The following is a 15,972-nucleotide window of genomic DNA, read 5'->3' as shown; positions in this document are numbered from 1 at the left end:
GAATTTAAAATCTGCAGCAGGTCAATTTATCTTGCGTTTTCGTTTGCGAATTCTATCTGCCTAGTAAAATCGCAACAAAACACGCAGCATGAAAACACCGCGATTTATATATCAAAACTGCACCTAAAAACGCATAAAAAAATGCACCTTTAGGTGCGTTTTTTTCCTGCAAATTTCTTGCTGTTTCCTTGCGTATTTTCCGCAGCAAAATCCGCAACGTGTGCATGTCGCCTATATTGTCATTGCAAGTTAAGCAATTCTCTATGTTCTCATAGGTTCAATAAAGGCTATACTATGTAATAGTTGTGCACTGAGAAACGTATCAATGAAAGATAAATGAGAAAATTGCAATAAAAAGAGAGACTGAACAGACTTTTGGCTTCAAAAACTGCATAATAAACGTCTGCTAATGGCTGCAAATGAGATAAATCAAAAGAAGTAGCACTTACTTGTCCTTTTCCCCGGCGATCCAGCGCTGGCGCTCTGGCGGCGCTCCCGATGATTGTTTACATGCACGTAGCATGTGACTGCTGACGCCAATCAGGGGGCTCAGTGCCGACCAATCATATTTCTGGCATAATACCAGAATTACAACACATGACCGCTGAGCCTTCTGATTGGCTGCAGCGGTCAAATGCTACAGGCATGTAAACAGTCACCGGGAGTGCCGTCGGAGCATCAGCACTGGATCAGCGTTGGAAAGGATAGGTTAATTTATCTAATTTCTAGCCACTAGCAAAACATTTTTAGAACTCGCATAACCCCTCTAAATGCTAAATTATTCCAGTGAATGTCTGTGGTCTTCCGGAAGAGAGGGAGGTTTTTTTTTTCTGTGGCCCTCTGCTCTGACTAATACAAAGGGCTCCTGATCGGGCCGCCCCATCATCGCCCATTACCTTAAAATGCCCTAACTAAAAAAATTTAACATTGTTACAATAAATTCTAATGATGTTATTTATATTTAAAAAGAAAAACACCTAAAGCCCTAAAAAATAAATGTAACACGTAGACCGTAAATTTTTGTCCCTCTACAAGAACCCAATAAATTTAAAAAAAGACTAAAAAAAAAGCGGTAAAACATCTTTCAGCCTGTGTTTTCTCACCTGCCAATATCCGTCAGTGACTTCCGCTCTTAGTATAAAGGACCTTCCCAAGTGTGGAAGAGGCTTAGCGCCTGGGAATTCTATAAAAAACACAGCCACGAGCAGCTAAACCACTAAGCAACAGAATGGAAAACTGAGGAATGAGCTTTCTCCGTCACTACCAGAATCTCAATGACATTTCATTGTGCCTGGCAACTTAATACTGGCGACAATGGACGAGTACTGTGCAGAATAGATGAGTGAATCTGTATAGATCTGTAAACGGGAATAGATCAAAAGATTTACACCAGATTTCTGGCCTAAAAAAAAAAACCTTTCTCCATAGCATTGATAAAATGTTTTGTTTTTTTTACCACTTTCCAAAAGTGGCGAGAAAAAGGGGACAAGGTTTAGCCAAAAGGGGAGAGGGCTTTCACCGGAACAGCAGATTTATCATAATTTATGCCAGAAACTGGAATAAATTATGGCACAAATCTATACGTGCTCAGAGCAGACGTAGATTTGCATTTCTGACAATCAAATATGCGCCAAATGTATTAAGAGGTGTGCATATATTTGGCGCATTTTCTGCCAACGTAAATTAGATTGTGATCTATCTATCTATCTATCTCATATCTATCTATCTCATATCTATCTCATATCTATCTCATATCTATCCCATATCTATCTATCTATCTATCTATCTATCTATCTATCTATCTATTCCATATCTATCTATCTATCGATCTATCCCATATCTATCTATCTATCTATCTCATATCTATCTATCTATCGATCTATCCCATATCTATCTATCTATCTATCTATCTATCTATCTCATATCTATCTATCTATCGATCTATCCCATATCTATCTATCTATCTATCTATCTATCTATCTATCTATCTATCTATCTATCTATCTATCTATCTATCTATCTATCTATCTATCTATCTATCTATCTATCTATCTATCTATCTATCTATCTTCCAAGGAAAGCAGCACTGTTTTAACTTCAAAGTAAATGTGTGCCCTCGAACACGATCCCGAAAGTCCCAGTGTCATCATGGGTTAATAAAATCATTTGAATTCACTTAATATGAGAGTGCTGTAAATTCTTGCATTTTTATCTATGTATCTATATATATTTCTGTGTGTGTATATATATTCATATTACACACACAGACATACAGGCTGAATCAAAAGACAGGAATCTGCCCCTACTCCATTGCATTCCGGGTACTTGAATCATATTACAGACATTTAGGTGGTTCTTGGCGTTTTTATATGTTGTAATTACCCATTCCCTTGTACGCAGTGTAGGAACTAAGGTGCTACATTCTTACATTGCTACTCACCATTTATTCACAAGTATGACAGTGCTGGTCACATATTAGAGCATCAGGGTAATGTCAAGGTCATAAAATTCTCACCAAGTGAGTGGATCCTTTAGGGCATGTTCAGATGTGGCAGTAATTTTCTGCTGCAAATTCGGGGCAATTACACAATGAATCTGCTGCAAAATCCACATATGTGAAGGTGCGTGCAGAGGTGGCGGATTGTGCAGTGGACTTGTCACAGGTTGCAGCCTTTGTGCTGAAATCCGTGGTGAAAATCCGCTGCTTCTCCGCAATGTTAATTCCGCAACGCAATCTATTTTCCGTGCTGATGCCATGTCTGAACATGCCCTAAGTGACATTTCCCACAATCCCTTCCTGCCTACAATGCTTGGATTCAATAGGGATTACAGTATTAAAGAACTCCCTACAATATATTACTTCCACCTTCCCTTCATGTAATCATGTTATCAGTATTAGGCCTCTTAGTGCCAGAGCAGATCAAGATCCCGACCGGATCTGCTTAGTATCGGTCAGGATCATGCCTTTGGTTGACCTGGTCCTCCCAGATAAATGGATAGTACCCCCACAAGACTACATATCAATATCCTTCTACATCAATGGTCCCCAAACAGTGGCTTTCCACGGCTATGTTCACACAGGGCGGATATGCTGCGTAAACGTACACAGCGTATCCACCCTGGCGGCCGAATGGAATTCCGGGCGAAAAAAATCGCACCAAATTATGGTGCAGTTTTTCGGCCGGATTGTCTGCTGCGGAAAACAGCACATAAAAAAAAAACCCACATACTTACCTTCTGACGTCCTGCAGCCCAGCCTCCTGATAGGACGTTTCATCCCATGTGATCGCTGTAGCCAATCACAGGCTGCAGCAGTCACATGGGATGAAACATCATCCCAGGAGGCCGGCCTGGACAAAGAAGCACAGAATTCTGGGTAAGTATAAGTTTATTTTTTTTCTGAGTTGCGTTTTGTGTGGTTTTGCAAAAAAACAACCCAAAACATCTGCTATTTATTGCGGGTTTTACCTCCACATTGAATTCAATGGGGAAAACCCACAAATAAGCAGCGATTACACAAATACAATTAACATGCTGCAGATTAAAAAAACGCACTGCCGGTCAGTTTCTGAGCGGGTTTTCCGCTCATTATTTAAGCAGCGTGAGGATAAGATTTGTTCAAATCTCATCCACTCTGACGCTACTGTATTGTGCTGCGGAAAATCCGCAAGGTGTGAACTGACTCCAAATGTGACAAACTTACACTGTCAGGTTATGCTGGGAGTTGTAGTTGTACCTGGAGAGCCACAGGGAAGATGGAAGAGTTCATTGCAAACCACAAAGTGTTCCTGACATTATGGCATTGGGAGGTCTACAATGTATTACAGTCAAGATAGGAGAACATAGGGTAGATATTCTCCTTCACCGTCAGTATAAGGGCGAGTTCACGCAGAGTTTTTTGACGAGTTTTTTTTACGCGGAAACGGTGGCAAAAAACGGCCGAAAATGCCTCTTATTAATTTCAATGGGAGGCTGAGGCTTTTTTTCCCGCGAGCGGAAAAACCGGCTCACGGGAAAAAGAAGGGACATGCCTTATCTTCAGGCGTTTGCGCCTCTGACCTCCCATTGACATCAATGTGAGGCAGAGAAAGTGTATTTCTCAGCGTTTGGGGGCTCAATGGCCGCATGTGAAAAATGCAGCAAAAAAAGGCACAAAAATTTTCGCGCCGTGCAAGCAGAGGAAAATCTGCCTCAAAATTCCAAACAGAATTTTGAGGCAGATTTGCCTCCTGCAAAAAACTCTGTGTGAACCCGGCCTAAAAAGCCTGCAGTGAAAATGAAATCTGTGCTATTTTTTCATCCCAACAACACGCTGTTCAATTCACTTCATAAAACCCCTAACAATATCCCGCTATTGTGCAACGTACAACTTCCCCGACATCCAACTGCTTGAACGTCAAATACAGTTTAGATTATTAGAGAATATCCTAATAAGAATATGAAGAAGCGTGAGATATGGATGACGTATCTCGAGAACTCTGTACGTGCGTAAATCAAACATTGCTGGCAGAGAAGAGGAAGAAGGACACGGATATCTCAGCTGTCACTACCCTCAATTACGCCAGACGATATCAACTACAAGGCGGACAATGTACCCTGCAGCGTGATCTGCACTTCAATAAAACAGCCTGAAAGAAAGCAGGAACGTTACGGAAATTGAATTATATGATTTACTAACTCTGCGGCGCAAACAAGAAAGGTTTGCCAGCCCCAGCCGCTAACGGAGAGCGGTCTACTCTATTAAAACGCAATTTGCTTAAATGAAATTTCACTCATTTAAGAAGGACCCTTCAGGTCTACTGACAAGTCTGTTTTAATAAATACTTTTAGTCCCCATAAAATAACAATTCTGGAGCATGTATTGTGCAAATCCTCAGTTATTCCCACTGGAAATGACAGGCAGGTTCTACCATTCTACTTGTCATAGGGGTGCGTCCTTACAAACCGACAATGTGCAATCAGTGCTGACAGTGTAAGCTCACACCCTATTGGCAAGTGGAATGGTAACGCCCAGTTGGGACTTTATTCATACATTACCTGTAGGAATAAAAGAGGAACGGTAAAATGTAGAGTTCTAAGAAAGGATGCTTCAGAATTGTTAATACAAGTATTAACTAAAACAGAGATGTCAGGGCAACGATCAGCCAATGAACGAGCAAACGTTAAACGGCTGATCTGCTCATTTATGCAGCCAATAAAATGGTCGCTAGTCGGCAGAACATCTCCCTGTTTTGTGCAGCCGACATGATGGCAATGCATGGGTACGAACGATTGTAGTAACGATCGCTCGTCCCCATACATAACCGATCATTGCTCCTTGTGAAAGGAGCAAACGAGGGCCGATCAACGAGCTGACTCGTTGATCGGCGCTCGGCCCGTGTAAAAGGACCTACTATACCTTTACGGCTGCAATAGATTTTAAAACATGGAGTCTTTCACTTATTAATTACAGGTATATATTGAATCTTAAAAATGATCAGTAGTAACCCTTAAGCATTTAGGCTCTGTTCACATCAGTGATAGTCTCCGTTCTGTTGCAGCGCTATTTTTGCCGTAAAATAAAAAAAGAAACCCAAAAGGACCCCATGATAAGGCCCCATGCACACGCTCGTAATTTCGGTCTGCAATTACGGACCGTAATTGCAGATCAAAATCAGGTTCCATTCATTTCTATTGGCCACCAACACCTTCCCGTATATTTACGGAAAGGTGTCCAAGCTGTAGAAAGTTTCCGTAAAAAATAGGATATGTCCTATTTTTGGATTTTACGGACCGCGCTCCCATACTTTATAATGACGGTCCGTGGCCGGCCGTGCTCGCAATCACTGATTGTGATTATTGGCACGGTCGTGTGCATGGGGCCTAAGTCAATGGGATCCTTTCAGGGTTCACTAGGATCAAAACGAATCTGTCAAAGCCATCATGGCTTCTATAATAACGGAAGCCATGATGCTACTGTGAACAGAAAATAAAACATTTGTGGGGTGGAAGGCGGCCATGTATAAAAAGTGTCATTGCAATGTCAATTTTTGAAATCCCCGGCCATGTATTGTACATGTCGGCATGTTGAATGGGGTGTGAGGAGGAGGATGGGGTGTGAGGAGGAGGATGGGGTGCGAGGAGGAGGATGGGGTGTGAGGAGGAGGATGGGGTGTGAGGAGAAGGATGGGGTGTGAGGAGGATGGGGTGTGAGGAGGAGGATGGGGTGTGAGGAGGAGGATGGGGTGTGAGAAGAAGGATGGGGTGCGAGGAGAAGGATGGGGTGCGAGGAGGAGGATGGGGTGTGAGGAGAAGGATGGGGTGCGAGGAGGAGGATAGGGTGCGAGGAGGAGGAAGTCTCGCATGTGACTTCCCATAATTACGATTCGATTTCTTACATTTTAGGCACTGTACCTGACCAAAAATGAGTTTAATTGTAAATAAATATTTACCATGAGGTCTGGAGATTTATCCACACCAACAATTGGAAAAATGTACCCTTTTCATACATGACCCCAGATATATTTCACAACTATGTAAAGGCATTGGACCACGAGAGCCGTGAACAACAGGATTCAGTAAACGTTGTACATTGTGCATAGACGTGGGCCTGTGGTTTACCAATGTCATAGTGAACAGAGGAGGAGATAACACACGTCTGTCTACAGTCCCCCGTCTCTAACCTCAGAGTCTAAATATAAACCCTGTTTTGGGGAAGTGTAGAGAGAAAAGCGAATGAGGCTTCATATGGCAATGCACAGTGCAGGACCCATCAATTATTCACAGGTGACCTGTTTAACACAGCTCCGCTCTCAATGCCACTGCAGACGTGGTAGACTAGGCATGCCCCGAGCTTATGCCATTTACAATCACAAATAAATACAGTACATATAGAAATAATAAACTAATAGGCACCGTATGCCCACTTTTTGTAAAATGATGCAAAACCTATGACTGATAGACTCTGCTGCGAATAGAACTTCATATGCAAGAAGTAGACAAACCCGCAGTGAATGCACCCAAGTCATCAGATGAGTATAAACACAAGTGGAAAATATAAAGGTATATACTGTCGTATATATACAGAGTGGTTTTGGTAATCAGGAAATGCCAAACGGTTTAGAAGTTGGTTGGGAGAATCCACACAGAGGATGGCTTAGGACAAAGCAGATCATATAATCAGCTGAGTGTCACTTTAAGACCTCATGCACACAGCGGCATGTGGGGGCCCTGCGGCTCCATACAACAGAGCTGCAGGTACTCCATGTGCTGCTGTATCATACCTCCGAGCTTCTAGGTCCGAAAATCTCCGTAATACATCATCTGATAGAACATAACATGATCTTTAGTCATTCCGATTCCATTTTGATACTTGAAAAATACTCCGTCTGAAATCGTAGGCATATGGTATGGTAACCCAATACACTTCTATGGCTGCTGTATTGTGGTTCTATACAGCTCAGAACTTCTGCGGAGCTGTAATACAGCCAGGTGCATGAGGTCTAAGTGGCATGACCACGCTGGAGTGGTGGCATAACGTGTTCCAGTAAGGGCCACCAGATCTGCGCTTCTTTACTAAGAGGACCCACTGAGCACATAGACGATTCATATCAACGGGTAATACTTGAATGACAAGGGGTTTAAAAAAAACTAAAATGCACCGTGCTACTAAAGTAGTACATTTGCACCATGTTGCTACTGGAAGATGAAAATTCTTAAGCAATAATAATTCTGGACACACAGTGGAGGCAGACGCTAAAGGTACCGTACTTTTACATCGGACAATTTTGGCCGATGCAACGAGCGCCGATCAACGAGACAGCTCATTGATCGGCGCTCATTTGTTCCTGGCACAAGGAGCTATGCATGGGGACGAGCGCTCCTTACTCCGATCGCTCGTACCCTTACATTATTATCATGTCGGCAACACGTTTCCCTATTTACACAAAGGGAGATGTGCTGCCGACAACGATGATATTTTGCATATACGATCAGCCGGTGAATGAGCGTTTCAGTAATCAGCGTTCAAAGCCCGATAATTGGCCAGTGTAAAAGGGCCTTAAGAATGTGAGCAGTTACTTCAATAAGAACCTGGGACATCATTGAGTCATGAGGCACTGTGCACCTCATGTCTCACTGAATTAGCTTAATCACCATAAAGAAATGTTTGCTTCCACTGTACGTGAGTCGCTGGTGCATTTTAAAACCGTTTTTTAGTACACATTAGGTGAGGCGTTCATCCAAAATGAATCCAACAGCACAGAGGATCTGAAGGAAATGAATGAGATATCCAGGCAGTTTCCTTTCATATAAAATAAGGGCGACTGTGGAGACTGGTTCTTCAAAAAGTCTTGAAGTTGGAAATGAGGGGCTTTTATGGGTCATTGTCCTTTATACAACGTCATCTGTGTTGTGATTAGTGACCATTATCATAGATTAGAGAGAGTTTCCGGTGTCTTCATCCCCCCATAAGCATATCCTGAGCTCGCAGTGGCCATGACAGTGTTCTCTTCTGGAAAGGCAATTTGGCATTTCACAATTTTGCTCCATATACCGCTCACCCAAACTTATTGCAATTTTTGAACTTGCGTTTTAAACAGATTGCGACCGAACTTGTATAAGCCTAATTGTCGTTGTCTTCTACAAAAGCCAATGGTGGCTCCTTAACGTAGACCGTATGACCTGACATCAAACAAAATGATGAGTCCCTTACTAGACTAATAATACCCCAATACAGTAGCATTGAAATCTTTCCTTGGAACCTCACAAACTCCACGCCTCAGTGACCTTGAGTGGATGGTCTCATCTTGGCTCTACTAACATAGCGTATGATCCGAAGGCTAGCTCATCCTGTGCCTTCCCCAGCCCTCCACAGCCCTAAATAAAGTGAATCCATGCATTTTCATACTCCTTTGGTGGAGACACAGTAGCTCTGTGACTCTTGACCTTGTAGTTTTCTCCATCGTTATTATCCCAGTATTCCGTCCCGCAAACCTTGTACTGAATGGCAAACTCCAACAATCCTTCCTTATTCAACAGGGTTGGGCAGAGCAACTTAAATGAAAATCGGTCTGAATACCTGTCACTATATCCTCGCTGGTAGGCGGCCATCACTTCGGAGGAAGTACTCCAAGCATCCATTGTGAATCTGACCTTCACCTCCTTCTCATAGGACATATTAAGGACTCGGAGATCTCCACTAACACTGAATAGATCTGTGTGTATGGTCTCCAAGCACACCCTGCGCTGTCTCACGAAGTCTAAGAAGTCCGGCTTAATGCCTGGGTTGGTAAATAAAGGCTCCAGCTGAGGAGTGCCTGGAGCAGGGCGGAGCAACAGCGCGCTAAGCTCCGCCCCCGCGGGACAAGTTTCCTTGCAGCGCAGCCCAGCCAGAACATGGTAAGGAACTCTAGGCAGCTCTGTATCACTAAAGTGCCGAACTGAGGTTAACTCTAGCCCCAGAGCGTCTGCAAAACGTACCTCCTTCTTTCTAGGAGCCACCACCTCCAGGTGCCTCCGCTCAGCAGGCGTGGGTAAGGACTTGGCTCTTCTGCGGGCAGTTGGGCTCTGTGGCACCACATTGATGTCTCTTCCCCGGGTGATAGGTTTGATGGGTTCCTTGGTCTTCTCTACCGTCTCTTCTTCACCATCGTTGACGTCTTCCTCCTCTGGGCTCTCCGGGCTTTCCCCATAGAGGACTGCTGTGCAGCTGAAGTTTCGTGGCAGGAGGTGGCGGTGGGTGGGCATGGTGTCCATACACCCCAGGCAGGTGCTTCGTGTGCTCTGCTCGGTCTCCCCACTACATGAGAGGGGTAGTGTGTGGATTATAGAAGGAGGAAGATGCTGGGGCTGACGTGTCGTGACGCACATAACATCCCTGCAGGAACCACACGCGCCACTGGAGGAAGAGGAGGAGGAGGCGCTCAGCATTGTGCAGATAATAACCCTTTGCGCACAGCGCAGGATGATAAGCGGCGGCGGCGCTGTTCTCTAGCGCTCGGCTGCTGCACTGCGGAGGGTTAATCGTGGCCCGGGTGCTGATGTCGCTCCATTGTCCCCCAGACTGTGTGTTCAGTGTACGGGCTGAGCCATCTCTGGTGCATTCCTCATCCATCCAAGACACTAGTGGCGTGTCACCTCCCTCGTCACTCCTCCCCACCATGCAGATCATTAACGCTGTCACTGCTGCTGGCAGCTCAACGTGGATGTACAGATACCACCACTGTGGGCACAGATATGCAATGACAGCAGGTCTGGGGGTTCACTTACATATTACTGAACATGCCTACTTGTGCCTGCCTAGTTCTGGGGGTACCAGCGTGTAATGTCAGCATGACTGTTGTTGCAAACATATGCCCGCCAGGGTCTGTAGGTATGGTACAGTTATGCAATGTCAGCCTACAGCCTGTGGGTACCATTATACATAGATTGACTGTTGTTGCACCCCCTGTGCCTAAGTCTGGGGATATATGCGCCTCCATCTTTTCTATTGCTACTCCCCTGGGTCTGTGGGTACAATTATGCAATGCCAGCATGCCACTTGCTGCACCTCTTGGACTGAGGATACTTTTATGCAATGTCATCATGACTATTGCTGTAATCTCATGTCTGGTCTGTGGGCAAAATGATGTAGTGCAATTATTCTTATATCTGTACCCCAAGATCTGCCTTGTCTGTGGGTGTAATTGCGCCAGCATACCTAGATCTGTGGGTGCTGCCAGCATGCCTATTCCTGAATCCTCTGGTCTACCAGAGTGGCAATGTAGAATGATGCAGTGCCAGTTTATGCCTTTTGTCTGTATGGGTATAAAGTTACATGCATGGGTTGCTCTGTATTATATTAGGGCATATGAATCAATGTGCTTCACACCGTAAAATGACAAAAGTGCACGGGAAATATTAGTAAAATTTATCGAGAGCTCCAACATTTTTCTGTGAAATAAAGCAGTGCGCGAAGACAGTCACATTTAATGCTGCGCTGTATAATCAGAATTATTTTGCGCAAGAAATCCTATGGAAATACAATGGCTATGGCCATGAAAGTGTTAATTTTGTAAGCGCCATTTCTCATCATGTTACGCCCAGGGTGTCTTTTTTCCTACCTCAGATTCTTTATATAGAATTAGGCTTTGTTCACATCTGCATCAGGGCTCCGTTCCGACATTCCGTTGGAGCTTTCCGTCAGAACGGAGCCCTGACTGACACAAACTGAAGAGGAAACCATTGTCACCGGATCCGTCACCATTGAAATCATTGGTGACGGAAACCTATGGTTTCCGTTTTTTGTCAGTCAGGGCTCCGTTCTGACGGAAAGCTCCAACGGAATGTCGGAACGGAGCCCTAACGCATATCAAGGTGGACTCTTGTTTTCATGTGATCTTTTTCATATTTTGTATAGGTCTAGAAGAGTCTTCTTTCATCTCTAAGGGCTCATGCACACGACCGTTTCCATAACGCAAAATACGGTCTGTATTTCTTCCTTTCGCATACGTTCCATATGGCAGTATTTTACGTCTGTTCTGTGTTGTCGTCCCTATTTTACGGTCCGAAAAAAAAATAGACGCAGGAATTTTGTCAATAATTTTGTCCCAACCCACTGGAAACACCCATAAAAAATCATGTGAGTGCACTTATCGATTTTATCGCTGCATCGGACTGGATCTTCCCCATTTCTCTGGTAGGAGCTGCTTGCATGGCTCCTCCCAGGCCGGAACCTTCTGCATCCGCTCAGGATAGGTCCTTGCTCCGGTGTTCCAGAGTTCTGGGCGTTACTAGACCATAGTGATCAGTCGCTCAGGCTGGATTTGGGCATTTTTGGTGTCTCAGCAGCTCTGCAGAGGTGTTCTGCGTTGTCCATGATGCTGTGAGGGGATTTCCAAGACGTTTCCTAGCAACACTTTCGCATTTTGCAGACAAAACACGGACGGCTTCCATGTGCTGTTCATTATTTTTGCGGACTCATAGACTTATGAGGATTATGGGTCCGCAAAAATGGACAGGGATAGGACAGGACATGTTCTATTATTTGGGGAACAGAACATGGATCCACAAAAAATACTGATGTGTGCATGGCCCCATAGGAATTAATGCAGATATCACACTATAGAAAAACGATAGAAAAACACGGTCATGTGCATGAGGCCTAAAGATGCTTGTAGGTTTCATCCACATGACGGTATGGAGGGATTGAATGCTGGAAGAGCAGGGCTTACACATCCATGGGGACCTGTAGGCAGCTAAAATACACTTCGAAGAAGGGGACGCATAGCAAAAAATCAGGCCAGTCCCCCCACTCATTTTGGGTGCATTCACATATATCAGTTGCATCAGCATGTTTTTTACAACTGATGCAAAAACTGATGCAAAATGTATCAGTTGCCATCAGGCTTTTTCACAATTTTTTTTTACTACAAAACCTTCAGTTGTCATCGGTTGTCGTTAGTTGTCATCAGTTTTTACTATCCGTTTTTAACATCAGTTTTTACCACAATGGTCCAACAAAAAGGTCGTCCAGGGCCTGAAAATGTGCCAATTGTATTGGTGGTGCATAGTTTGTGATAGATTGGATACATGATGGATTAGATACATGATGGATTAGATACATGATGGATTAGATACATGATGGATTAGATACATGTTGTGTACTTGTCATTTCACAAAACTCCTGACGTGATCCTGGCATGTTAGGGCTCTCCTTCTCTGCTACACTGAAGTCTGACACATACATTATAATGTCACGTGTCATATTCAGTGCAGCGACAAGGCTGACGCCGAGAGGGAGAGCCCAGGAGGCAGCTGCTGTCCACTCACCTCACCTTTTTGAAGCAGCCATGTGAACCTCCCAAGGCGCCAAACACTATCCCTAACTACAGAGAGCAGCTCGTTTTTTGGCGTCTTTACAGCTTCCCAATCCCACATCTCCTACCCACCCCACACGGGATTGCTGTTGTTTCTATTCACACGACAGGTTAAAAACGTCTGTCTTGGTCTGTTTTTGACGGACGTTTTGCATCCGTTCTGTGTCCGTTTTTAAAACGAATGGATTTAATTTCTAGATAATGCCACAGTACCCTCTGTATATATTGCCATACTGCCCTTGGTAGGTAGCGCCACACACCCTGTAGATAATGCAACACACCCCCTTGTAGATAATTCCGCAGTGCGCTCTGTAAATAATGCCACAGTACTCCCTATAGATAGTGCCACACAGCCCCCTGTAGTTAGCGCCACACAGCCCCCTGTAGATAGTGCCACACAGACCCCTGTACATGCCACACACAACCTGTAGATAGTGCCACACTGCCCCTGTAGATAGCGCCACACACACCCCCTGTACATAATGCCACACATAATCTGTAGATAGTGCCACACATAATCTGTAGATAGCGCCACACACACCCCCTGTACATAATGCCACACATAATCTGTAGATAGTGCCAGACAGCCCTTGTAGATAGCGCCACACATCACCTGTAGATAGCGCCACACAGCCCACGTAGATAGCGCCACACAACCCCCGTAGATAGCGCCACACAACCCCCGTAGATAGCGCCACACAGCACCCTGTAGATAGCGCCACACAGCCCCCGTAGATAGCGCCACACAGCCCCCGTAGATAGCGCCACACAGCACCCTGTAGATAGCGCCACACAGCACCCTGTAGATAGCGCCACACAGCACCCTGTAGATAGCGCCACACAGCACCCTGTAGATAGCGGCACACAGCACCCGTAGATAGCGCCACACAGCCCCCGTAGATAGCGCCACACAGCCCCCGTAGATATAGCGCCACACAGCCCCCTGTAGATAGCGCCACACAGCCCCCTGTAGATAGCGCCACACAGCCCCCTGTAGATAGCGCCACACAGCCCCCTGTAGATAGCGCCACACAGCCCCCTGTAGATAGCGCCACACAGCCCCCTGTAGATAGCGCCACACAGCCCCCTGTAGATAGCGCCACACAGCCCCCTGTAGATAGCGCCACACAGCCCCCTGTAGATAGCGCCACACAGCCCCCTGTAGATCGCGCTACACAGCCCCCTGTAGATAGTGCCTTACACACCTTTGCAAATAGCGCCACCCATGCCCCCCCTGTAGATAGTGCCACACACGCCCCCCCAGTAGATAGCACCATTGGGGCTCCCTCTAGGAGTGGAATCCCCAGCCATAGCGTTGTCAACACTCTGGACGAGGATGCCACCCCTAGAAGAGCCCCTGACGTCAACGTCCATATATTGACAGGGATGTAAGGGGGTCCCTCCTAGAGGGAGCCCCAATGGCGTTATCTACACAGGGGAAGCGCTATCTACAGGGGGGCATGGGTAGCACTATCTACACGGGGCTGTATGGCACCTTCTCCAGGAGCGGAATCCACAAGATCAGTACACTTCTCTACAGAAATATACATTGCTGATGTGGACACTTTTAATGGTCGTATCGGCTACAGATTTTTCTTTCACCCCCATCACTCCAGAACTGAGGATATCCTGGATGAGACTTTTGCTGAGCAAATTTTCAAGGCAAGAACTTGAAAACAATTATTCCAATTAAACACGGAAACCTCAAGGGGTTTCCAGAGCCATTCTGTTACTTGAGGCAGGAAATTAAACAGCGTACTTATCATCCCTCCCGCATCTCAGCATAACGTTTTAGTTGTGTAATGTACATATGTGTATTATAAGTTTACAGCGGTGAAAAATGCAGCTTATTAAGACTTTTTTGTATTGAATTACTTTATTTTATTGTGTTTTTGATGTCGTTTTTGAGCCAAAGCCAGATGTGGGTGCAACATGAGGGAAGTTTATCAGTCATTCCTTTTGGATCCACTCCTAGTTATGCCTCAAAAACTGCATGTATGATTCCTGCCTTACAAACCTCATTATAATAATTATTACTACTCATAGTCATTTTTCTTTTCGCCCGTGTTCCCATGGGTCGGATACGCCGGGTAAAACTACGCAGTGTATTCGACCGAGAACCTGCAGCACATTCTGTCCGAAAAACCTCCCCACATTGTGGAATTTCCACTGCGGAAAAAAGCGCTAGAAAAAAAAATATGTTCATACTTACCCCGGCTGTAGTCATGGAGACGTGTCTGTGCGGTCCAGCCTCCTCGGGTAACGTTGCAGCCCATGTGACTGCTGCAGCCTGTGATTGGAACGTCATCCTAGGAGGCCAGCCTGGAAGATGAACAGAAGAAAGTGTCACTATGACAACGCCCGGATGGTAAGTATAAGCTTTTTTTAGTCATTTTAAACCCCAAAAAACTTTTATTTCCGTCGCAAAAGTCACAACACTTGGCTATTTGTTGCGGGTTTTACATCCCCATTGAGTTCAATGGGGAAAATTCGCAACAAAAACGCAGCACAAATTAACATGTTGCGGATCTAATTCATTAACATGCTGCGGCACGCATTGTTCTATACTTTCTATCAGTAATTCCATAGAACACTATAGTCAGCCTCTACCCAGCCTGAAGTAATTGATAATAGGACAGAATATATTGCATCCAATTACACCGCAATAGATTTTGCGTATGGTATTCCTATTACATAACTTTTCGGGGGGATGGTGGCAAAGTGAGGAGAAAATGCTGCAATGGTCAATTTGTCCAGCCTGTTGCCATGGTAACAAGTTTAGCTTATATGAACATGCACTTGTCATTCTTCATATATAGCTTGTACATACGTTACCCTGCTCATTCATAATCCCCCCATGTATGACTTGTGGTGTTTGTCATCACAAGAGTAATAGGCTTATATCTAGTGGCGTAGCAACCATATCAAGGCTGAGGAGCTCTGCAGGCCCATCTATCAAACGGAGATCTGGGCGACACTTTTCTCCTAAAATCGAAATGCCTTTCACACATTTGGTGGATGTGCTGGTTAAATGGCGCTAATATATTTATATGTTAAATATCTTCAGATAAGTTTTTCATTTACAAAAGGGTTGCACTTCCATTATTTATAGGCTGGTTTTAAATGACCGTAATAC

General features: G+C 44.8%; 1 protein-coding gene across 1 annotated transcript; it reads right to left on the bottom strand.

The window, feature by feature from the left end:
• Window positions 1–514: 514 nt before the first annotated feature.
• LOC142661279 (protein phosphatase 1 regulatory subunit 3E-like) lies at window positions 515–9,999 on the bottom strand. The gene has a single exon (XM_075838678.1). It carries the CDS (start codon window positions 9,907–9,909, stop codon window positions 8,857–8,859), a length of 1,053 nt encoding a protein of 350 aa, XP_075694793.1. The 5' UTR covers window positions 9,910–9,999; the 3' UTR covers window positions 515–8,856.
• Between the last annotated feature and the right edge of the window lie 5,973 nt (window positions 10,000–15,972).

The sequence above is a fragment of the Rhinoderma darwinii genome, chromosome 9 (genome assembly GCF_050947455.1).
Source record: "Rhinoderma darwinii isolate aRhiDar2 chromosome 9, aRhiDar2.hap1, whole genome shotgun sequence".
Taxonomy (NCBI): domain Eukaryota; kingdom Metazoa; phylum Chordata; class Amphibia; order Anura; family Rhinodermatidae; genus Rhinoderma; species Rhinoderma darwinii.
Note: the sequence above shows the minus strand (reverse complement) of the source record. Positions and strands in the feature narration are given on the sequence as shown.